General features: G+C 44.2%; 1 protein-coding gene and 1 long non-coding RNA gene across 5 annotated transcripts in view; one reads left to right on the forward strand and one right to left on the reverse strand.

The window, feature by feature from the left end:
- PDE4B (phosphodiesterase 4B) overlaps window positions 1-25,812 on the forward strand; it is a 413,469-nt gene that overhangs the window by 292,820 nt on the left and 94,837 nt on the right. For all 3 annotated transcript variants that reach the window (XM_075936176.2, XM_075936177.2, XM_075936178.2), the window contains 3 exons: window positions 11,396-11,590; window positions 17,432-17,468; window positions 17,630-17,700. In XM_075936176.2, coding sequence (XP_075792291.1) covers window positions 11,396-11,590; window positions 17,432-17,468; window positions 17,630-17,700 — 303 coding nt within the window. The remainder of the gene's footprint in view (window positions 1-11,395; window positions 11,591-17,431; window positions 17,469-17,629; window positions 17,701-25,812) is intronic.
- On the reverse strand, window positions 584-25,809 carry LOC142830560 (uncharacterized). Of its 2 annotated transcripts, none has more exons than XR_012905909.2 (4): window positions 24,583-25,809; window positions 7,366-7,419; window positions 5,842-5,983; window positions 584-717 (listed from the first exon to the last, which is right to left on the reverse strand). It is a non-coding gene; the product is annotated as an uncharacterized LOC142830560 (long non-coding RNA). The 2 variants fall into 2 exon arrangements; XR_012905907.2 differs by having other exon boundaries at window positions 7,275-7,419.

A 25,812-nucleotide genomic window follows, 5' to 3' on the forward strand; every position in this document is an offset into this window, starting at 1 on the left:
CTGAGGTTTAATAACATGTTTCACAGCAGATGACAGTTTACATTTACAAATACTAGTAAATAAGGGAGGATATATTCTATGTCATACAGTCATGAAATGGAATCTAGCATAGCACTAATGAAGATTGAAAGAGGTAAGCATGGGATTCTGATGGATTAGTTCTGTTGATTACTGTATGCTGTATACAGGGAGAAGAACTGAGTCTTTGGATGCGTCTTGAACTGGTCAGAGAAGCAACTAAATACAAGGAGGCTTTTTCTGTGAGAACAGAGTGGAGAATAAACAAGTAGAGGTATGGAGAGAACATGAAAGAAGAAGCAAATCCAGGGAGCATCTTGAAGATGAGGAGGGAGGTTATTCTGCTGGAAGCTAAATGCAGGTTCTCGGACTCCATGGTGATGAAGGCAGTATACAATCCTAGCTAGCTGGATATCATAATCAGCTTTGTGGAAGATGATGTAACATCTAAATTCTCATTGCAGATAAAAGGAGGAATTCTCCCAGAATTCCCATTGACAATGCTCAGCATCTTTCATGAACTGTATTTTAGTGATCAACACTGATTTGTCTTATAAAATAGCATGTGACCAGGATGCTCCATGTCTGTGTTCTCTGTCCTGCTTTTTGTAGTGATATTGCAAACACTATATTGGACCTTAGTGATAGTGAAAGAATGTCTGGTTTAAATGCAGTTGTTTTCTGAACAGTCTTCTTTATCTGTAAAAAATAACAAGCTGTTCAGATAATGTGAAACAGGTGCACAAAATTAGATAGCATCTAGAAGAGGCTGTTGATGTAAAGTGCTGAAGATGTAAGTAGCTGCATTTGCCAAGGACCCTTTAGGAAACCATGCTTAATGAATCTGAAAATCTAAATATTAGTTGCTGTTGGGGTGCCAGGCGTCTGGTTTGTGACCATTAAAAATCTGGTTGGCAGTGCAACGGCAAGCTCCCTGCGGCTTCCAGAAGTGACCAGCACGTCCCTGTGGCTGCTAAGTGCAGGAACAATCAGGGAAGCTCCACACGCTGCTCCCACCCCAAGTGCCAGCTCTACAGTTCCCATTGGCCAGGAACCAAGGCTAATGGGAGTTGTGGGGGGCAGCATCTGCAGGCATGAGCACCATGCAGAGCTGCCTAGCCTCTCCTGCTCCTTCTGGAAATGCTGGCCACTTTTGGGAACAAACGGAACTAGGTAGGTTTGACAACTGTCCACACAAACCCAAACATCCTTCCCATTGCCCCAACCCTTTCCTGAGGCCCCTCCCTGGCTCGCTCTCTCACACCCTCACTCATTTCACTAGGATGGGCAGGAAGCTGGGGATGGGAAGGTGTGCAGGCTGGGGCTGAGGGGTTTGAAGTGTGGAAGTGGTCTTTGGGCTGGGGCTGGGTGTTGAGGTTCAGGTTCTGGGAGGGAGTTTGGGGTAAGGTGGAGCTCAGGGCTAGGGCTGGAAATCAGAGTGTGGGAGGGGGTTGCAGGGCTGGCTCCAGCTGGGTGCTGTTTACCTCCAGTGACTCTGAGTCCTGCCCAGTGGCACAGTGGGGCTAAGAGGTCAGGATGTTCTGTATGCTACCCCTGCTCACAAGTACTGCCCCCGCAGCTCCCAGTAGCTGTAGTTCCTAGCCAATGGGAGCTGTGGAGTTGGCAGTCAGGGCTGGGACAGTGTGCGAAGAACTCCTCCTCCCCCCAAGGCCTCAGGGATTTGCTGTCTGCTTCTGGGAGTAGCATGGGGTGAGTAGACAGGGAGCCCACCTTAACCCCGCTGAGCCACTGGACTTTAGTGGCCAAACTCCTGATTTGGCTTCAGGAGCCTCCAGGAAATCAAGCCTGATTCCAGGAGACTCCCGGCAATGCCGAGAAGATTTGAAACTTTAGAACTAGAGCAGGCAGGGAAACCTGCATTAGCCACCGACTGCGAGCCACCTGAGGTAAGTGCCACCCAGCTTGAGCCCGCTCCATGAACCCTCTTTTATACCCCAATCTCTTGCCTCAGCCCTGAGCCCACACCCCTCACCCTCAGCCCTACCCTAGAACCCACACTCCTATCTGGAGCCCAAACCCCACCCCCTGCCACAGCCCTGAGCCAGCTCCCAAAAGCTGAACTTCTTGGCTTCAATCTGAAGCCTTCTCCACACCTGGAACCCCTTATTTCTGGCCCCACCCCAGACACTGTATCCCTGCCCACACCCTAAACCTACTGGCCCAGTCCAGAGCGCTCTCCCACATCCTGAACCACTCATAACTAGACCCACTCCAGAGCCTGAACCCCAACCCCTTGCTCCACCCAAGTGAAAATGTGTGAGGGTGGCAGAGAGCAAATGATAGAGGGTGAGGGATCAAGTGAATGGGGTCAGGGCTTCCGAGAAGGGGCAGGGCAAGGAACAGGGCAAGGGTGTTCAGTTCTATGCAATTGGCAACCCTCAATTGCTCTCTTGTTGGGCAGAGATTTTGGCCACTGTAAAATGACCTTTATCATTTTCAATGTCTGAGAGAATCACATGAAATTCCACTGCAGGAAGCAGTGATGGCACCATATGGTTGTGGGGTGTTAAATGACCAAAAAAGGATCCTTGGATGTATGTGCAGTACTCAGAGGAGAATGCAGTCTATACATGTAGGATTCATTCGTCGGATACATAGTTTTGTCACATTAGCAAACAATGTATAAATCCTGGCTTGCTGATGGCCTTAATTTTATATATTTTTATTCTGCATGTTTAGACAGGATGAAGAATGGAATGAGACCAGAAAGTGACACGGCAACTACAAGATGTGCCATCAGAATTCAAATGAAATTCAGAATGTTAGACCCCATCTCTCCTTTTTCCTGTCATTAAAGCACAACCCTATCATGGTCTTCAATGAAACCAGGAAGTAAAAATATCATTAGCATGTTGGTAGGAGACACCCACAACTTGGTGAAGGAACTGGATCAGGAACCCTGTTTGTGCATTCCAGATCCAGTCTCTGCCTCAGGCCATGCTTTTTTGCTGTTCCCTTAGAAAGTTTTGTGCCAGATCTTGTTCTTAGGAGACATTGTAGGATCTCGTACTTAGTATTCTGTTTGGGTTGAGTATTGCAACTCCACAGGGATCCCATGAGAGAGGCTGTGGAGTGACTCTGCAGCCACTGAGTCAGTTACTTCCTCCCAATGGCTCTTTGCTGCCCCAAAGTGACATTGAGGAAGGGCAGGAGACTCTGCTCAGCAGTGGATCCTCTGACCCTTCCTGCCTAATAGAGCAGCCCCTGTTCATCCCAAATCCTTTGCAGTGGGAATGCACCAGTTCTCCCCAGGGAAGCTCTGGCTACGAATGTATTAAAATGGATTTGCACTCTAACTTAGGTCAGTGAAATCATTTTGAATTCAGTGGGGTTGCACCACATAAAAGAGCGGAACATGGGCAAATTGTGGGTTTGCTTGTTGTTAATTCTGTGTGTTTTCCAACATGGTGCATTGGACTTAGTTGTATTTTACATCCAAGCAGAATTTTTCCTGACATTTCATTGGGTTAGTCCTCTGTTTATTGATTTGCTGCATTTATAGTTCTTTGCATCTGTGACTAGAGCAAGTGCCTCAATCACCTTGTGTCTAAGCAAGCTACTGCTAACTTGTGCCATCTACTGGCTATCGCTGTTCCTACTGTTCACTAGGTTTTATTAGGGTTTAAAATCCAGAAGGACTCAGGGAACATGCAGTTCTTCTTCCTCATTAGAATAAATTATTATACTAAATACAAACAGAAAGCAAAAGGCTTCCTTAATTATTGTTGTTACTATTTATTTTATTTTAGTCTAGATATTTTTCTAATATAAAAATGAGACTATTTTGTAGTAATAACAATACCTAGCTTTTTATATGGCGTTTTTGATCAACAGAAGAATACAATGTCCCTTTTTTAATTCTGGTTTCCCTCCATTCCTAATGTTTGCAAGGACACCTGCACATTTCCTTAATAAGACCCATTAAATATGAAGGGCTTGAATGTACCTAATGGCACCGCCATATTTCCCTAGAGGGAGCACAAGTGTCCCGAGACTCCATGGCATTGCACAAGTGCAACACACACTGCTGTGGGGGTTTCTACTTATAGGGGTAGCAGGGCTGTGTCACCGCCTCCATTATATTCTATAGTGATAGAGATGCAGCCGTGTTAGTTTGGTCTAGCTGAAACAAAAGACAGAACTATGTAGCACTTTAAAGACTAACAAGACGGTTTATTAGGTGATGAGCTTTTGTGGGCCAGACCCACTTCCTCAGATCAATATGTGGAAGAAAATTGGCATGACCATATATACCGAAGTGATACAATCAAAAAAATGAACGCATGTGAAATTGACAAATCAAATTTTAGAACAGAGTGAGGGTGAGGGGGGAAGGTTAGTGTCTGTGAGGTAATGACATGGGGTGATAATAGGTGACACCACTATGACATTACCTCACAGACACTAACCTTCCCCCCTCATCCCCACTCTGTTCTAAAATTTGATTTGTCAATTTCACATGCGTTCATTTTTTTTGATTGTATCACTTCGGTATATATGGTTGTGCCAATTTTCTTCCACATATTGATCTGAGGAAATGGGTCTGGCCCACAAAAGCTCATCACCTAATAAACCATCTTGTTAGTCTTTAAAGTGCTACATAGTTCTTTTGTTTCCATTATATTCTGTCTTACTCTTTTGGTAAGTGACATGCCCTCCGAGGACAATAGGCACGGACATGCAGAGTAGCTCCTGAGCTCCCTCAGGGTATGTCTACACTACCCCCCTAGTTCGAACTAGGGGGGTAATGTATGCATACCGAACTTGCTAATGAAGCCCGGGATTTGAATTTCCCGGGCTTCATTAGCATAAAGCCGCGCCGCCATTTTTAAAAGCCGGCTAGTGCGAACCCCGTGCCGCGCGGCTACACGCAGCATGGACTAGATAGTTCGGATTAGGCTTCCTAATTCGGATAGGCTTCCTAATCCGAACTATCTAGTCCGTGCCGCGTGTAGCCGCGCGGCACGGGGTTCGCACTAGCTGGCTTTTAAAAATGGCGGCGCCGGCTTTATGCTAATGAAGCCCGGGAAATTCAAATCCCGGGCTTCATTAGCAAGTTCGGTATGCATACATTACCCCCCTAGTTCGAACTGGGGGGTAGTGTAGACATACCCTCAGATGCAGAGGCTCCAGTTCTGCTTGGCCCTTACGCAGGGGGGAGTGGGACGAGGTCTCTTCTTCCCTGCTGTAGACGTATGTCATGGCCAGGATTTGACCCTGACGGAAAAGCAGTTCACGAGTTGTGGTAAAACACTTCTCTTTTTGTTGTTTCTAGTCTGAATATGTTCTTGGTTTCGCTTTCGTGTCAGTCATAGTCTATGATGATGACTAACCATGTCGAGGGAGTTTCCCGTTTGATCCGTTTCTTGTTGTTTTGTTTCTGTTGTTGCTCAATGATTTTTAGAATTTACTCAGCCCAGCTAATGTCTGGCTGGTGATTCATGCTTCTTTCTGAATTGCACAGTTGTGTCTGTTACTTTAAAAAATAAAAAGGCCTCAGGGATTCTGTAAAAGACCATTTGTCTCCGTATGTCTTTCTACAGGAGGAATCAATCCTAGCCTTTTAAAAATGCTAGGAGTCCAATCTTTGCTGTTCAGTTACTTTCTTGCATGTAGAGTTTGTATTTTACACAAGCTAGTATTTAACAAACACCTTTTATACCATAGATCATAAAGCCAGAAGGGTTCTGATGATCATCAAAAGTGACCACTTGTATAACACTAAAAGCCACAAGGATTTTCTGAATTAGTTCTTCTTTGAACTAAAGCATATCTTTTAGAAAATGTTCATTTCAAAATTACCTGTGATGGAGAAATCACCATAATTCTTGGTAAATTGTTCCATGGTTTAATTGCTCCTGATTTCTAGTGTGAATTTGTCTGGCTTCAGCTTCCAGCTATTTTGGATTTTGTTTTATCTTTGTCTGTTAGATTGAAGAGCCCTCTGTGAAGAAATTTTACAATTAGAGTTTGCATGTCTTTTCGCTAGATGTCTATAAATACCATGTTATTGAGCTGAGCTTTTTCCATCAATTTTCTGAGCACAAATAAGGATATGTACTGAGTCATTCATAAAAGAAATTTGATATCCAATATTTATTCAGTTATATGTCACTTTGTAGCTACACTTAAGCAATTATATTCTTAAGTGTCATAATACAGCATGGTGTATAAAAGAATCTCAATTTCATACTGTAGAAACTAGTGCTGTGAATTTGGGTTTCACAGGAACCTTAACCATGTTACATATCTTAATACTGGTTTTTGTGTTTATCCTTTTCATGGGGTTTTATAATGCCTTAAGTAATTTACCTACCAAAATAAATCTTGAGCTAAATAACTTATTATATATCCGGCACCTAGGAATTAAAAGGCCAAAAGAAGATCTGATCTTGGTTGTTTTTTTCCCAGCCCAATATGTGATTTCTGGAAGGATTAAAATGGTGAAAAATCTGAACACGAATACAAATGTACATATTGGAACATTTGTGTTTCAGCTGTCCAGTTCTCCATGCAAAATGTATTGCTATTGGTACTTTTATGAATATATACATGGTATTTGGTATATTAAATAAACAGTTCTCCAAAAACATTTCTGGAACGAATTACCACACTAGAATATGCAGCATATACTTCTGATGCTCTGGCTGTTACTGCAGTTTCAAGGCACTGTATCTACCAGCTATTCCATTAAATAACAGCTCAGGGGTAACATTGTGACTCATGGCTTCTCAAGAAAAAGAATTCTAATTTTAATCTGTGAGAGGATGAAGTGTTTGTGCAAAAAGGAACACTAAGTAGATGCTTGGCGCCTGGTGTTTGGAAAGGGACAGTGGTATGTGCCACCACTGTACCTCTCTATGCTGTTGCTCAGCTTTTGGAATGTGAATAGCATAACAATTAGAAAAGGGCCCAAGCCAGAACATTCTGATGTGAAGCAGACTTCCAGATCCGAGTCTGGCTTGTCTAAAAGGCTGGGGATGCTTGGATCTATAGTTTTTGTTCAGCCTGTATTGCAAATCAGGCAGGAGCAAGATTGGGGGGAGGATGTTGAAATGAGAATGTTTTGATTGACCCTGATCTAATAACAGAGCCGCACTGTGCAGGTCTACTCTGTCAAGTAGCCTAGTTTGCACTGGGTTTTCTTTGCATATCTATCTGCTCAAATGATGCTCCCAAATGCATAATGTAGCTCACAAAGAGAAAAAATTAAAACCATAGTAATTTTCTTCTACCCTTCCCCCTTTTTTTAAACTCTCAGGTCCTGTAGGCATCTTTAGCTTTGCTGTCTTTGTTTCATATTTCACCAGCCTTCTTCTGTGGTACCTCAGCAATGCTTCTCCTCATTTGCTGGAAGTTGCTTTCAGGCATAACTCAAACCTTTCAGACAAAAGGAAATAAGACGTTTAATAAAACCTTAAGAAGTGAAGGGAAAAGTCACCTGTGTTCCTTGCCACCTTCACATTGCCTGCAGTGCAGTCAGTGTTGCACTGGCACGGCCTATAAGAGTTTCACATCCAACTTCAACCAACGCAAAAAGCAATACACACCCTAATTGCATCTAACTCACACTCTAATGCACAACCTTAATAGTGAGCTTGCACCCTGTTGCATAACAGATTGGCATAGCTGATCAGCCTTCCTGTTGAGTAGCTCAGCAAAGCCTCACCTACTATTTTTTAATTTTTATAGATGTCAGGAGCACATTGTGCATTTTACAAGACAAATGAGCTTCCCACCCAAAATAATCCATTATTAGCTAGGACTAGTATAGGTAGCAGCAAGATGGAAGGGGAAGACCAGGATTAAAGTAAGGAGATCATCCAGGTACTCAGGTTAGGCAAATCCATGTCTTGGTGGTTAAAATACACATTTTAGATTTTTAAAAATAATTATTATTTACTCACTTCTTGCATGAGTGGTTTGGTGGACCAGATTGACCTACAGTTGGTCTGTCTAAAATATTGTCACTTACAATTGGAGATTTCACTTTTTTAGTTCAAATTGAACATCAGTTATAAAACACGGATCAAACTTTTATGAAATAAATACTGAAAAACTGGAAAGGGAAAAGGTTCTTTTTATAGAGTCTGTGCCCCTATGGGATCCGTACCCATTATTGCTTCCTATCCATGGCCGTGTCCAGACTCAGGGGTTTTTTCGGGAAAAGTAGCCTTTTCCCGAAAAAACTTCCCCTGCGTCCAGACTCAAGCCGCGTTCTTTCGAAATTATTTTGAAAGAACGCGGCTTTTCTTTCGATGGCGGTAAACCTCAATTTACGAGGAAGAACACCTTCTTTCGAAAGTTCCTCTTTCGAAAGAAGGCGTTCTTCAATGTAAAGAGGCCGTCTTCGAAAGAGAGCATCCAGACTCACTGGGTGCTCTCTTTCGAAAAAGCGGATTTCTCTTTCAAAAGATCCGCCTGCCGTCTAGACGCGATCTTTCGAAAGAGGCTCTTTCGAAAGATGCTTTCGAAAGAGCCTCTTTCGAAAGAAGCCTGCAGTCTAGACATAGCCCATGAGTTCTGTTTCAGTTGTACATAGCAGCCATGTGGAGAGCACTTGAGCTTTCTTGGCTTACAAACAAGAAATTAGATAGTGCCACAAAGGTTTTATAAATATTTATTTTAAAGTTTGTGTTTATTTCATTGCACATGGGACAACTGGCGTCTACTCTGATTTCTGTAATCACGATGTAAGTAAACCTTTAGAAAAGAATGATGTAAAAAGTTGCAGGACACTAAAATAGCCAAAAGAAACACTGAAAATAAATAAAAATATAGACCTAAAACTGACATCTCCATTAACAAATCAGTAAAGTTACTCTATCTCAAGTCATAGTTACAGCCATTGATTTCAATGGAACAATTTGCATGGAGAGGGAATGCAATTTAACCCTGTCATGTATAATAACAGTCAGAGTTTAATATAAACCTAAAAAAACCCCAAGAAAATACAGACTGAATTTATCCTTAATTCATTCTGATTTTGCTTGGATATTACAGCACATATGGTATTTCAGACAGGTTCCTAAAACCCAAACAAAACAGGCCAACCTGCTTATTTTGGGAGTTGATGAGGAGTGTCTCTTACTAAAATTCCCAAAATGACTTCAACCACATGCTGCAACAGCCAAGTTCTAAACCGTTCAAAAATGGGTGTATAATGGAAATGGTGATGGAAGGTTGTTTTTTTAAAAACTCCCTTTTGCTCCACCTAGCATTTTGAAAATGGGTGAGCTAAAGATGCATTTCTCACAATGAATGGTTCAGCTGTGAAATGTATTTGAAAGTATAGGCTAAAATCTTCAAACTTGGTTGCCTGAAATGAGGCACCTAAATAAGTGACCTGACTTCTGGAATTATTGAGAATGTACAGGGAGGCCGATAGACTCACCAGGTCCCAGGGACAAGGTGCAGGGGAGCCAGCTCCGCAGTCCCAGAAGGTTCAGGGTCTCTGGTAGAAGGACAGAGCTGGGGCCAGCCAGCCCTCAGCACTGCTCAGAATATGCCACACACACTCGCGCCTCCCCGGGGAGCCACCCAAAGCACTGAAGTATGTCACGCAGGGCTCCAGTGGTGTTTAAAGGTCTGGGGCTCTGGTGGCAGCTGAGAGTCCCATGCTCTTTTGAATCTTCGCACCCCCAAGGCAACTGCTCCCTTTGCCCCACTTCCCCGAAGATGGGCCCAAGGATGTAACTTTGATTGATGTCAATGGTTGGCTGCGGTGTGAGCTGCTGGATTCTAAAGGGAATTATTATATTTCGTATGGATAGTGTAGTTCTTCAAGTCCTTCACTGTATTTGTACCCTTCAGATGACTAGGATAGGATTAGTATTTAGCTACTTCATGCTTTGGTACATATTCCCTAACAGTAAACTTTGATCATTTTGAAGTCAAGTATTTTATGTGCATCTGTGTTAAGCCTTAAAAGCTGTTGGCTCATATCTCATGCTAGACACAGCTATTAAATGTGTGTCTGGGCTGGCTTGTTTAGTAATGCTATTCAAGCATGCCGACTGGGTCGAGGGCATTTCATCTACATTAGTCCATGTTAACACTGTGAGGCTCATCACTGCGGCTCATCGGAGTGAGGTTAGGAAAAGGGAGTTGATCTGTATCACAAGTGTAATCCTGGAGAGAGGGTTAAGGAAAACCATGGAGAACCTTGCAGGAATGTGTGTGTGCTGAGTGGATTACATGGTATGCTGAGCTCAGCAAAGTTCAGACCAGAGGAAGAGAAAATATGTATCGTGTGGGAAGGAACTTTTAAGATAAATATTGAGGAATTCTGTGGCACCTTAAAAGCTAACATTTATTTGGGAATGAGCTTTCGTGGGAAAAGACCCACTTCAAAGTGGGCATTACCCAGCTGCAGCTACATTTTGAGCACAGATACAAGGCCAATATTGATAACTTCAGATACAAAAATGATACTTCTCCTATTTGTGGGTATGTATCAGAGGAATAGCCATGTTAGTCAGTATCTCCAAAAACGAGAAGTCCTGAGGCACATTAAAGACTAGCAGATTTGGGCATGAGCTTTCATAGGCAAAGAATATTTCACTAGATGACACTGACAAAGTAGGTCTTTGCCCACAAAAGCTTATGCCCAAATAAATCTGTTAAGGGGCGTCTATACTGCAGGGCTTAACTTGAAATAAGCTATGCAAATTGAGCTACATCAATTGTATATCTTATTTTGAAATAGCTTATTTTGAAATAGGGAGCGTCTTCACAGCACTTATTTTGAAACAGAGCACTCATCCTCTGACTTCCCTTATTCCTCGTACAATGAGGGTTACAGGAGTCGGAATAAGAAGTCCTCTAGCTTGTCAGTATTTTGACACTATTTTGAAATAACTGCCTGCTGCGTAGACGCAGACTAAGTTATTTCAGAATAGAGCAAGTTATTTCGGAATCATGTTGCAGACGTATCCTTAGTGTTTAAAGTGCCTGAGGACTCCTCGTTGATTGTGCAGCCATAGACTAACATGGCTACCCCTCTAAGACTTACAATAAATATGCTAACTTAAGGCAAAATCCTGTCCTTTATCACCAAAAGTGTATTTGTGCATGAAACTGGTGGGGCTGGACCAGTAGCAGTCATTCAGAGAGTCCAAGAGGCATTTGCCTAATGCAGGCAGAGTCTATTCCTGTGCCTCTGCCGTTCTTTAATACATCTGTTCAGGAGAAGGCAGACCTTGCCCCTAGTGAAAACCCCAAAATAAATTCAAACCTCTGCCTCCACTATTTGAACACATTGCATCATAAAAGGGTAATTTAAAGAGTTTTATGCTAGATTCTGAAAATACATATCAGCAACTGTGCATGAAACAATATGGTTTTTTGTTCATAGCTTTGATGTGGAAAATGGCCCATCACCAGGTCGCAGCCCGTTGGACCCCCAGGCCAGCTCTTCTTCAGGACTTGTATTGCATACCACGTTTCCAGGCCACAGTCAGCGTCGGGAGTCCTTTCTCTACAGATCAGACAGTGACTATGACTTATCACCAAAGACTATGTCTAGGAACTCCTCCCTTCCAAGTGAGCAGTGAGTATGACTCTTATTTACATCATTCATCATAATATCGTGACCAGGCGCTTTACAAACATCATGTAATCCCACTAATACCCTGAAACGTAGCAATGTATTTTATAGAGGGTGAATCTGAGGTAAAGTGTTTTTTATTTCACAACCCAGGCCAAATCAGGATTTCATAATGCTCAGTTATGTGCTCTCAAGGCTCAGTGTTTTTGTTTATTAAACGTATGCTTCTCACCAGAGTAGCTGACTGCCTTGATGGGGCCCCTGGGTGAAGTTGGGGGAGCAGCTTTGTGCTCCCAGAAGAGACAGGCCCTTGGGCAGAAGGGACGGGGTGGGGCAAGCAGCCCTCAGCTGCCCTGCCCCAAGCCTTCAGAGCTGCCTGGAATGCATTGCGGCTCCCCAGCAGCGATTAAAAGGGCCTGGGGTTTTGGCCTCCATCACTGCCACAGTAATGGCAGTGGCCAGGAGCCCCAGGTCCTTTTTAATTGCTGGGCCCCGGGGCAGTTGCCTCTTTTGTCCTCCCGTCAGCAGGGCTGCTTCTCACCCAGTAGAAGAACAGCGTAAATCAGTGTTCTGAAATAGCATTGTCATTGTAGAGTCCTTACATATTATTTGTATGAACATTGGTTCTTTTTTTAATAGTTGAGATTCATTGTTATTGTCAGCCAAATTGCCTAAATCGTGTACCTTATAGTTCAAATATATTGTGTTTTTATGTGATATTTTGGTTATTCACTGTATTATATTCACAGCATATAACGAAGACCAGGTTAGACAATGCGTATAGATGGATGGACAGACAGGACTGGAACAAAATATGGCATGTAGATTAAGCAGGTTTTTTGATTTGCAGTCCTTTAGTTAACATTTTTCTACTGCCTTTTTCTTGGTGGCTTTGTAAGAGACCACATCTGAGTGGTGAAACTGGCCTCATTAAACACACCTTTCTATGCTTTTAAATGGAGGCATAAAACCAACCCTCTGTGCCAATATTTATATTCCAGCAACTGAATGCCTCTTATTGAGCAAAAGCACCGCAGTTTATAGTGTTACACAAAGGAGAGGAAAAGTTGAGGTAATTTTTAAAGTGAATTTCATTCTGGGGAAAGGGGCCAGAAACTGAAGATTCTTTCTATAGATCAGATAGAGCAAGAGACTGCTTGTCAGCCGACGGCCAGGGCAGTGAGTCCCTTATGACCGGCTGAAGTTCTTTTAAATTGTGCTTGGTTCTGTTACAGCAACTGAAGGAGTCAGGTTAAAGCTTAAACAGTTACTATTTTATTGTTACAGGGTAAACTTAGCTGTTAAATGCTACTACTGTGTTACAGATAACACAGACACTACAAAGGACAGGACAGAAATTACACTAATAAGTCACTTACAGGTACCATGAAACCCTTTGGTTCTCTGAGCTCTTATTAAATGCATGCAAAATAGACACATAGCAGGTATATATTCTCACCCCTGCGTTCCAGACTTGGCGTGGCCAGCGTCTTTCTCTCAATCCCTCGGGAAGAAGTAGGGCGAGGTTGGGCGTCCCACAGACCTCGGGAGACAATCAATACCTGCCAGCAGGTATAGATGATTGGAGCTCCAATGGGGTGGGCGGCTGAACCTCTTTTATACCCCTTGGGTCATGTAGGCTTCTTCCTGGTTTTAAGTGGCCAATTAGGAAAAATGGCTTTGAATGCCAAGTTTCCCACGAAGGGTGCAAAGCATAATTTACACCTGGGAAAATGCAGACAATGGGCACCTCTGGTATGTGATGGGCGAAGATTCCTCTCCTGGGACAGTGCAGGCTTGTCAATTACTGGTACTAGCCATCAGGGCGACGGGAGGCCCCGGGCCGTCAGCTAGCCCATTTACTGTCTGGTTTCTGTTTATGGTAGAGTCAGGGACAGGCAGCAAACCTGTGTTCCCAGGGCATCAAAGTCTGACTGCCTTTCTCTTGCTCTCTGGGGGGGGGGGGGGGGAAACAAGATGGGGCTCGTGGAAAAACAAGATGGGGTTTTTGTGTCTGGCTACACTGCTGCAGTCCCAGTTTCCCCATACAGTTCTGGTCATGTTCCCAAGACATGTTCATTCTTCATGTCTCATAACAGACTATCAAAGCTATACCAATTAGTGCCAACTGTGAGGACAGGTTTTATGATCAGAACTCTTGTTTAAGACCATGAACTTATTTCATGGATCACTTACACATGCACCCAATGGTGGTTATTGACGTCCACGTTGGATCTGCTGACCGTGGCATTAATTTGGCATTAGTTTATAATGTTAGGTAGTGGTTTCAAAAGAAATGGACTCATAATTAGAAATGGAGGTAGTAAATATAATGCCTTAAAGTGTTTTTGAGTTTTCGTGGCCACAGCCCACTTCTTCAGATAACTGGAGTTATGAGTAGGGTATATGAGTAGGGCATATGAAAATTTGGCTTAAGGAGCTGGCCTGTGACGAAGCCAAATTCACAGGGAAAGCCTGGAATTACATTACATACACAAATTCAATTCACACGCTAATGGACTCAATCATGATTTAAATTGGTAGGGACTCTATCACTGAAGGTGCTAACAACTTTCTGAGTGGTATCCTTCCTGTCTTAGTAATCTGTCTATTGACTTTGATCTTTATCTGCTTAGGTTTAGCACCCATTCTCCAGATACTTAAATTAAAAACAGGAAGGGGGGTGGAAGACAGAGAATCATTCTCTTCTCCCTCTCCCCCTTTCCCTTCTATTTATTTAGAGTTTTCATATCCCCTACTCATAACTCCAGTCATCTGAAGAAGTGGGCTGTGCCCACGAAAGCTCATGATACCATCTACATGTTTTGTTAGTAAATAAAGTGCTACCAGACCATTTGTTGTTTTTTTCTGGAACAGACTAACTCGGCTACCCTCTGAAGCTATAGTGTTTTTGTTTGTTTTTCATGAGTGTGAAGGATCTTTCTGACTTCTATAGAATATAATGGAAGCTTTATAGGATTTTTGTATTTCTTAATGGCGTCATGGAATACCACGGTAATTACTAGTAGAGGGACTGTATCAACTTTAGACACAAAGGTTTAAAAATTAAAGGGATTAGGTCTGTATTTAATTTCTAAAAATTAAAATGATTACCTGTTTTAGAGCAGAATTAAACCCTATACAGTCCTAAAAAATGGTATTAATGTACATAGGAAGTTATGTATAAATGACCTCAGAAAATAAGAACATTGGATATATGTGATGTTATCAGGGACATGTATAAATCCAGAATGTCAGGGTAGGACTCTTACTGTGAGTGCAAATAAATTTACAAATTAAGAACAGCGCTTATTCTCCTTTAAGTTTAAAATCTTCTTTCTCTAAAAAAAAGTTAAATAGAATATATGAATTATAAATATTGCATAGTGAAATACAACTCTGAGAGTTAACAAGATGGTCCAGCTATTCTAAGAAAAAAAGTCTGTAACAATAATTAGCATTTAGCAAATATTTACATAAGAGACTGTAACAAAGTTCTAAATTATATAAATAATATATTGTAAGCTAATAATATGTTTCAACATTTGATAAAAATATAATTATCTGCTGAAGCAAATGAATTTGTTGTTGTAGCTAAGGTCAATCAGTACATATCTGCATACTAAAATATTAGTACTATAAAAAGCTTGGTATGATATGTATTCAACTGGATAAAATGCTCACTACATGTTGAGTTGATTATAAACACAAATATATAATATTTACCAGCCCCTCCTCCAAAAGTAGTAAAACATTTTGCACAGAACATAGTCTCTAATCTTCCATGATGAAAATCCACCGACAAGAGACAATGTTTAAATAACATTAACGGCTGTTACACAAATCAACAAAAGCCAGGAAATTCAAAGTTGACCTTTACTCAGACTGTTGTGCTTTTTTTTCCATCACAGTATGAGTGAGCCACCTTAACCTTGAATTTCCTGGCATTTATTGCCTTGTGTTACCAAAACTAAGCAGTTGTTCCAGCTTTGGTTGTTTTTTGTGTAACCCTTCTGCCAGGCCGAGTAAATAGCAGCAGCAAGGGCCGGGTTCAGTGTCTAGGGGTCTCCTCCCAACGAGGTAATACAACACTGGCTCGAGCCCCCACCCAGTGACCTGGGAAATCTTACATACACCTCTGGGTGCCTCAAAAGAGGCAATTCTTCCCCTCTCGCAAGCACAGAGCCTCAGTAGAGTAGCAAACCTTTAATAACATGAGGTAACCCAATGAGCAACGGCCCTCCCCCCAGCCACAAATCTCCCCAACGTCCCAAAAGTCCAACACCCCAAGAGTCTCAGCCCTGGGTCAGTGCCATCCCAGGGTTCAAAAGTCCACCCGGCAGGGTTTCACCATTCCAACCTGGAGGGGTGGGGATCGATGCACCTTACGTGGCCCGGCGGTGGCTCCGCCTCTCCGTGCCGCCACCGTCAACGCGAGTCACTCCGCCACACTCCACTTGTCGTCAGGTAAGCCGCCTCCACTGTCCGGCTCCGCAAATCCACCAACCGCCTCAGTCCACGCTCCGGGCTGCCAGCTGGTTGCTCCTGCCGCTGCTCCACCAGCTGCCGCTCCTACCAGCCACAGGCCACCGCCAGCTGCATCTACTGTCCACCTGTGCTTGCTGGTTGCCCCTTGCAAACTGCTTTGCTAGCAGCACAGCGCCAGGCTCCCCTCAGCAACAGTGATTTCAGCTCTTGCCAGGCTCCCCTCAGCAACAGTGATTTCAGCTCTTGTCCACAGCTCAGCAACAGTGATTTCAGCTCTCGTCCACAGCACACAGTGATTTCAGCTCATAACAGAGGAGCCTTAGCGCTGGCCCACAGCAAAGTTAGCTCCACAGCTCAAAACTAGACTCCTAATGGAATCTAAATTAACTCTGATATTCCACAGTGGAGAGAGGAGGAAGTGCAATCAGTGTTGTTTAGGCCCTCAGACAGGGCCCCACCACCAGGTACCAAGACCTGTCCCCAACCTCTCTCAATTTGACTGGGTTTGGAACCCATGCCCCTTGTCTAGAGAGTGCTACTTAGTTTATGGCGAATCCCTCTGTCATAAACAGTTCCACCATTCCATTGTCCTTGATTCACATAATCAGGGTAACAACACTTTTATCCCCTCTGCCTCAATAACAGAGAGACTGGGGCTCCCACAGTGGCCAAAGTGACGATTTGGGCTGCTGTGGCACATACTAGACAGGGTGGGTGTGTCTATGCAAATTGGGCTCAGCCCCTGAAGTCTCTTTGCACCACTTGCCACAGTTCGCCACTAGATGTCAGAATAGAGTTTACCCTGACCCTGCTTACATTTGTCTATGAACATGCATTGTGACTAGGAGACCTTTCCATTAGGAGCAACCTTTTATGTAATTTAAAGAAACAGTATGTGCAATAAAGATTTATTTTTGAATAGTGGGGCTCTGGGAAAAACATTCCATTGCAAAATGTTCTTTTTTTCAATTTGAAATTAAACTGATTTTTATATAAATATTTATAATTGCTCATAAATATTAAGATGCCAATTTTTAGTTCCAGCCTTGTGTTTTGCTTATACAAGTCATGTAGCTGAGCACCTAGCTTTTCAATTTGAATATGCACATACTGTGTTTGTGTGCACTAACTGAGTACCCACCCACTTAAGCAGATACATCCATTTGCTAGCAAGCAAAAGTTGAAGCACAAAATAAAAAGCTACTATAATACTTGGTGTGGCTGTACATTAACGATTACATTCTGTGCAGAATGTTTACACCAGACAATTTGATGAATTATGTGTCTACTGTATTAAAAAACTGATGATTATTCTCTGATCATGTGCAATTCACATATTTTTTTCATTTATTGCAGACATGGAGATGACTTGATTGTTACACCTTTTGCACAGGTTAGTTTCAAATAGTCTGTTTATATTGTTATAGCGTAGATAAATTGAATGGAATAGAAAGTTATCCTTCAGCATATATGCTCCTATGTTAACATAATATATTGAAATATGCATGTTTGTAAAAAATAATTTAAAATATTACATGGTTTTGTTTATTTTAGGTCTTGGCAAGTTTACGGAGTGTGAGGAATAACTTTACGTTATTGACAAATTTGCATGGAACATCAAACAAGTAAGCTTTCTGCTTTTCATTAAATTGCTATTAAAGTAGATTTTCATTCTGAATTCAATCCACCTTTGATTTTTTCAGGCACAATCTTCCACCTGCTAAGAAATACACCTGTAGTTTTGTCCATAGGATGAACTTCAAGAAATGTATTCATATTTAGACCATAAGCTTTTTGGTTTGGGACTGTCTACTACTCTGTGTTTGCCTGCTGCAGGGGACCCAAATTCGTGGTTGGGCCCCAAGCATTACTGTAATAAACATAATTACTGCTATTAATGTTGTGAGAGTATCTAATGCAGAGGCATGAGTATGTTCTAACATTTAGAAAATTACCCGTTAGCTCATTGTATGATAATTCAAAACTTACCAACTAGATGACAAAATTGTCTGTAATTTATTTCAAAAAAAGTTGGACAATATAAATCTCAGGATAAGAAAATTACTAGCAATACATTTGGGCATATATTTTATTCTGGCATTTACATTTCCTAGTATTGAATGTATATGAATATTGGTATGTGAAAACCAGAAAATGTGATTATAATTAATGGAAAACAAAAAGAGATTTCCTATCTGGTCAGCAGAAGTCTCTGAAGTTGGAATGCAAATAGAAAACTAATCAGCACCTTTGGAAACCTTGCCCCTCTTTGGAAACCTTGTGTCCCATCCTTGGCCATTCCTTCTTCATGTGTTCTGCAGATTGCATGGCTCCTTCTCTTTTATTTTCATTTCTTCTCATTTCTCCAACTTGCCCTCTGCCATCACTGCCTCTCCTCATCTGAAAACAATGTCCTGGCTCTCAGGGAGAGAAGGAATTAGAACCCGGTGAGTGAGCTGAAGGGGGCCAGGAAATGGAGCAGCTAAAATTGATGGTCCTTTTGTGAGTGTGAAGGGAACAGCCTTGGAACAAAGCAGCCCAGGACCCACTGCTATTTGAAGAGGGAGAAGAAGGGATTCAGGGGCAGAGCAGCCCAAACAATACTGACTTCCAGTAGGCTAGTAGGGGGAAGGTAGAAAACTCAGGTACTGCTGCTCTTTAGTCAGGATGGAGTGAGGGTACAGAGTGGCTGAAGACAGAGTAGTTCCCAGGAAGGAGACAGGAGAGACCATAATCCTGTGCTGAACCTAGACAGGTATCAGAGCCTTTTTTTTTTTAAGCTGCAGCCTGCAGTTTCCAGAAGCAGCAGCAGAGAGCACCAGCGTACAGTGCTGGCCCCCACTCTGGCTCCTTCCCCACTCTGGCATGATAAATGCAGAAGTGGGGGCTAGCACTGTACCCCAAAGCCTTATCTACCAGGCTTTGGTATAAAACTTCCCCCAAAATCTTAAAAATCTAGATCTTGGGAATAAAACTTCCGCTGCCACCACCCAAATATTGATAAAGAAATCAGGGGAAGGATCATTTGGGAAATCTCACCCCTAAAATAAAAATCAGGACACACAAGTAACCAATGCCAGGTTAATAAAAAGAAAAGAAAGAACTTTTATTATTACAACAATATTCCTGTGCAGGCATAATGACTAGATAGGAAGGTAACAAAATATACTCATGGAGAAACTCCATGGGCCTAGAACTTAGTTACAAAGAAAAGCCAAAACATCTTTTAAACAGTGCCAGATATCAGATCACATACCCAACCCTGAAAACAATAAAGCCTAACGAAACTACCTAAACTTTACCCTACTTACAGAAAATGAGGACTGGTGTCTTGGAGAGAGACATGCTTGTCCCTCTCTGTAGCTGCAGAGAACACTCCCAGAGAGACAAAAGGAGAAAGGAAAAAACCCAAATTCCTTTGTTTGAAAGTCCCACCTACATTCCTACTGGCCACTCCACCTGGCTAGGTGTAGTTAACCCCTTAATCCTCAGGCTGCTGGCTAACCCTCATAATCAAGACAATGATAAACAGAAACAAATGTTTAACTTGGAGGGGAGGAAGAAATAAACATCCTATTAACTATCATTTTAAAAAGATGAGTTATCTTATCACCCTGTTTGACACACTGGATTTCACAGCCGTTTATTGGAAGTGCAGTATGTTGTTTCAAACCAGACCCATTAGTCACATTTGACTAATCTATTGTACCAACCAGTGTCATTTTCAGTTATTTATTAAAGAAACTGCGTGTGCGCACGCACACACACACCCAGAGAGGCAATTTTAATAGTGTCTGACTGAAAATGATATATAATATCAGATAAAATATATATTTACAAGTAAATCAAAAGCACGTATGTTAACTTTTGTGGTAAGATTTGTTTTTCTGATGTGGCGTAGAAAGCATTGGAATCAAGCAAAATGTTCTTTAACCACCTTGTCCCCCTTTTCCATCTTGCTTAGCACTCTCTCTCTCTCTACCTCTCTCTTTCTGTGTATTTATTATATATAGTGATCATTTGTTCTTGTATTCTGCTTTGAAAGAGACACTTAATATGAAGTCACTATTAATATCACTTCTGGGTTAGCCAGGGGTATAGTTGAAAGGTACTGTCTGGTAGGTCCTGGGAAGTTTGACCCAGAAATTGCCTGTTTTAGGTAACATCTATTTAGGTTTCCTGATGTTTTCTGACACAAGTATCCTGCTTTCAGTTGCATGGACTGTAACTCCTCACTTGACATGATAGCATGTTCCTGAAAAATGTGACTTTAAGTGAAATGATATTAAGCAAATCCAATTTCCCCATAAGAATTGGTTTAAATGGGCAGGTAGGTTTAGGTCCCGAGGAAATTTTTTCACCAAACAAAAGACATTATATGTGGTTTGACTCCCAGCTGCGACTGGCCCCAGGCTCTGGTGAATGTATGGGCCAGCAGCCAGCCTCCCACCTACCCACACTCCTAGGCCTGCAGAGTCCTCCACATGCAAGCTGTTCAGGTTTGGGCTCCACACAGGAGCCAGGCAGGCAGCAGCAGAGAGGAAGGGACGCCATGCTGCCTCCTTCCCCAACACCCATAGGGATGTCTCTGCTGGCCTCTGAGCAGCAGAACACAGTTAGTCACCGAACACGATCCTAAGGGAGAACAGTTGTATCCTGAAGGAACCAGTCTGCCAGGTTTTACAATACTTTGGGGGTACACCTACACTGACTAGATGTCTGGGACAGTCCCAATTTTAAATCTCCTTCCCTGGTGTACCCATAAAGTAGTGAAATGTCCAAGAAATTCCAATATTTCGGTGGGGAAGAGGGGGCGGGAGAAAGCCCCAAGGCTTTCCTTTGTGGGGAAGAAGCGAGCCAGAAATGGCACCATGTACTGCCCTTTTCCTTCCCCCCGCTGGGACAGAATCTGACCAATGGGAGCAAAGGGGAAGCCTCCAGGAAGTCCCAGCGGGCGGAAGGGAAAGGGCAATGTGCAGAATCTAGCTAATGGGAGCATGCTCAGCCCAGCCCTTCCCCCCGCCCCAGGCTCAGAGCAGCAGACAATGGCCACCTGCCCAGTTCGGCATCCTGTGTGGGATGCTGAGGCTGGCATGGGGGGGAGAAGACTGCTTCCACCGAGCCCAGTGGCACCGATTGCTGCTCTCCAGCTGATGAATGGTTAATAGGCAGCGGCGCGTCAGCAGTGATGAAAAGGAGGAGGGGAAAGGCCCGCCACAAGGCGACGTAGGTTGGTAGCCTTCCTGCCCAGCCCCGAGTGTTCCAGAGCATTAGAAGCTTGGCCCCCACCCCAGCTCCTGCCTGTGACCACGTGCTGGGAGCCACCGCCAGGAGAGGTGGGGGAGCTAGGCCTTCCACTTCAAGCTACTGGCACCAGCCTGGCTCATAGGGCACAGAGACCCCCGTAGCCAGGAGCCAGCTCCAGCTCCCCATGATGGCCCTTGTCCCTACATGCCCCCTGCTCCTACGTGCAGCACCATCAGTGCTAGCACACATTCTGCCCCGGCGCACAGCGCCACCACACACACCCACTGCCCCTGCGTACAGCGCCACCACACGCACCCTACCCCTGCCTACAGCACAACCACACACACCCTGCCCATGCACACAGCCTCACCACGCACACCGTGCGCACAGCCCCACCCTGCACACTCTGCGCACATCCTGCTCCTTTAATTTTTTAAAAAGTTTTTCTCTAAAAACAATTCAGCCATTTTCAAGATGGAGAATAGTTAAAAATTCATAGTTCTAGTTAGGTTTTAAAAAAAGGCTTCAGACCAGCTACTCAAGTTTGGAGTACCGTATTTTCCGGCGTATAGGGCGACTGGGCGTATAAGACGACCCCCTATCTTTTTAATTAAAAGATAGGGTTTCATCTTATACCCCAGCGCCCTTCCTCCTTTGCCCCGCCACCGGCTTCCTCCGAGGCTTTCAAAGCCGCGGAGGGGCAGCCCATGCGCGCCTGGGATGCCCCCCCGCCGGCTTCCCCCGAGGCTTTCAAAGCCGCGGAGGGGCTCCGGCGGGCGGGCAGCCCATGCGCGCCTGGGATGCCCCCCCGCCGGCTTCCCCCGAGGCTTTCAAAGCCGCGGAGGGGCTCCGGCGGGCGGGCAGCCCATGCGCGCCTGGGATGCCCCGCCGCCGGCTTCCCCCGAGGCTTTCAAAGCCGCGGAGGGGCTCCGGCGGGCGGGCAGCCCATGCGCGCCTGGGATGCCCCGCCGCCGGCTTCCCCCGAGGCTTTCAAAGCCGCGGAGGGGCTCCGGCGGCGGGGCATCCGGCGTACAAGACGACCCCCGATTTTTGGGGGATGTTTTTTAACTTCAGAGGTCGTCTTGTACGCCGGAATATACGGTAGCAATCTATAGTTTTGGCAGAAGTGGCAGCCTTGAAATCAGAGAGGCATCTTTCCTTGTTCTTGTGAAGATAATTCCAGATTGGACTGAGGTATAAATGATGCAAAATTATCATTTGCACAGCTAAAATAGAGCTCATTAGCTTAAAACAGTTGTTCTTGTGCTTTGGTATTGGTGAACCCTTGCACACAGCCAGGGGAGCTGCCATCCTCCACAGGTCCCTGGGCAAAGTGTGGGGGGGGACTCACTCCATGCTCCTAGAAGAGGTGGGGCCCCAGGTGGAAAGAGGGGGGCTGGCGCAGCCAGCTCTCAATACCCAGCTGGCTGCATCCCCTCCCAAACCTATGAGTTGTCTGGAGCACACAATGTGGTACTCTGTCAGCAATTTAAAGGGCCTGTCGCTGCTGCTGCCCTCCCCACATCAATGGGCCTGCTCACAACAAGCATGAGTGCAAGCCCCTTTATAAATTAAAACTTTTAAAAATATTTAACGCTATTATAAATGCTGGAGATGAATCGGAGTTTGGGGATGGAGGCTGACAGCTCACAACCCCCCATGTAATAACCTTATGACACCAAGACATGTCACGACTCCCAGTTTGAGAATTACTGGCTTAAAACCTTGGACATCAAGCATTCCAAATTGATAGCTATGTGTGTTCACGTCCCAGGACCTGGGATTCCAAACAACTGCACAGAATGGGGCATAGACAGAATGCATCCAGACCCTGCTCCTCCCCTTCGAAATATCCTTTGGCTAAGAGGAAAAAGCACCAGGCTTGTGCAATTTTGGGGATATCCTTGCATTTTGTATCTGTAATGAGTTGTTGTTATAGAGCTGTGAGTCTCTTTTTTCATCAGTCTGAGGTGGTTTGCCTTTCTACCACCTGGCTGAGACAGAGGCCAAGGGGAAAATAACATGGAGTTGCACTGGTTGCTTGGGGAAGCAGAATTATGAGGGTTTTGCAGGGATGATGCCTGTCCCCTGAACTAACAAGAATTGACCTCTTTTCAAACAGAGTTATGATTTGGGGCCAGATTTTCAAGTGAATCTCATATATCCCCCCCCCAAATGCTGAACTCTTCTGAGAATCTAGTTGCAGAATAAATTTGACTCTGTTTATGGATGCTGATCCCTTCCAGAAATTCTAAAGGGACTACTTTGGCCTTTCCGTGCCTCTGGTATAGTAGATACATCTAAAGGTCTCTCTCTCTCCCCCCCCCCCCGCCCCCCCGCTGTGACACCTAGAACTGGGATAACACTGAGCCTTCTGACCCACCAACAGGGGCTCCCTTTCATACTGTACTGCTGTGCCATGCTGCATATCTGCACTTTCACCAGCGTTCAGACACTCCCAGCTGTATCTACACACAGAGGCTGTGTCTACACTGGCACCTTTTTCCGGAAATGCTTAAAACGGAACAGTTTTCCGTTATAAGTATTTCCGGAAAAAAAGCATCTACATTGGCAGGATGCTTTTCCGGAAAAGCCCTTTTTCCGGAAAAACGTCCGTGGCCAATGTAGACGCGCTTTTCCGGAAAAAAGTCCCGATCGTCATTTTCGAGATCGGGGCTTTTTTGCGGAAAAGACTACTGTGCTGTCTACACTGGCCCTTTTCCGGAACAGTTTTCCGGAAAAGCAGCTGATTTCTTACAGTAAATCATCACTGCTTTTCCGGAAATTCAAGGGGCCAGTGTAGACAGCTCGCAGCTTATTCTGGAAAAGCAGCTGCTTTTCCGGAATAAGTGGCCCAGTGTAGACACAGCCAGATTCTCTATCTACCATCTTCCCAGCCTAGCACCCCAGACCAGTACTGTTCTGCCCTGGCCAGATCTGGCCAGGATATGGTTTTAATTCCTGGTCTCCCTCAGTGTGAAGAGAATAATGTGCACTTGTGGTAACCACACAGAGATTCCACCCTTACCCCACCCCTGCCCCCCAAGCACTCCAGTCAATGATCACTGATGTATATTAAAACAAAAACAAGTGTATTAACCACAAAAGATAGACTTTAAGTGATTATAAGGGACAGTAAACAGATCAAAGGAAATTACTTAGCAAATAAACAAAACCACAAACTAATCTTGGTATACTAGATAGATTGGATACAAACTAGCTGATTTTAAGGCACAAACTGCATTAGCTTTAGAGCTTACGTTTCTCAGGTCTTCATGCACAGGTTAGAAATCCCATTAATTCAGTCTTTGTCCCTCAGTTGTTTCCAGGAGTGTTCTTGTGTGGGAAGTGAAGAACAGCAGATGATGTCACTGCTTGTTTTATATAGCTTTAGCATATGGCAGGAACCCTTTGTTTTCAAAACTAGGTTCCCAGACCAGTTTGTGGAAAAACACTGACATCCCAAGGTGGAGTCAAACATGTGGTCTGCTCATACATCCTTGTGGAGTCATAGTGGTCACAGCTTATAGCAGTGGTCACCAACCAGTAGATCAGGATCTACTGGTAGATCTTGGAGCCTCTAACAGAGGATCCTGAGTGGTTTGGCTGGGAGGGTATCAAGTACTAGTGTAACCCACACACCTAGTGTGGTTCACTGTTCTATGTAGCGGCACTTAGACCACTTATAGCAACAGAAAAGAACAAGAGACCTCTATAGCCCAGGTTGAGAGCTTTTAGCTCAAGTGGTAGAGGCTCCTATGCTAAGTCCCCAGTGGCGGTTACACCAGCACTTTAGCTGTTCCTCTCCTCTGCCCCCCCCCCCCCCACACACACACACTGCCGTGCTGCTCCTGCCCTCTGCCTTGGAGCCTCCTGCTTGCTGTGCAGGGTGGGGAGGCAGAAAAAGGGGGCCATTAATGTCAGGGTGGCCCCCTCTTCTTACCCCTGTACCCCATCTGCACCAGAGTGAGCAGGACAGAGCCTTGGAGAAGGGGAAAGGTGGGTCCTGGCCTTGAAGAAAGGGTGGCAAAGGAGATGGGATGAGGGTATTTGGGTCTGAGGTAGATCCCAGATTGACTTAAATTCAAATAGGCTGTGTCTACACTGGGCCACTTATTCCGGAAAATCAGCCGCTTTTCCGGAATAAGCTGCGAGCTGTCTACACTGGCCCTTGAATTTCCGGAAAAGCAACGACGTTGAACTGTACAAAATCAGCCACTATTCCGGAAAAACTATTCTGCTCCCGCTCGGGCATAAGTCCTTATTCCGGAACACTGTTCCGGAAAAGGGCCAGTGTAGACAGCCCAGTAGTCTTTTCCGGAAAAAAACCCCGATCGCGGAAATGACGCTCGGGGCTCTTTTCTGGAAAAGCGCGTCTACATTGGCCACAGACGCTTTTCCGGAAAAGGGGCTTTTCCGGAAAAGCAGCCTGCCAGTGTAGACGCTCTTTTTCCGGAAATACTTATAACGAAAACTATTCTGTTTTAAGC

Source organism: Pelodiscus sinensis, chromosome 9, assembly GCF_052426305.1.
Source record: "Pelodiscus sinensis isolate ZL-2025 chromosome 9, ASM5242630v1, whole genome shotgun sequence".
Lineage (NCBI taxonomy): Eukaryota > Metazoa > Chordata > Testudines > Trionychidae > Pelodiscus > Pelodiscus sinensis.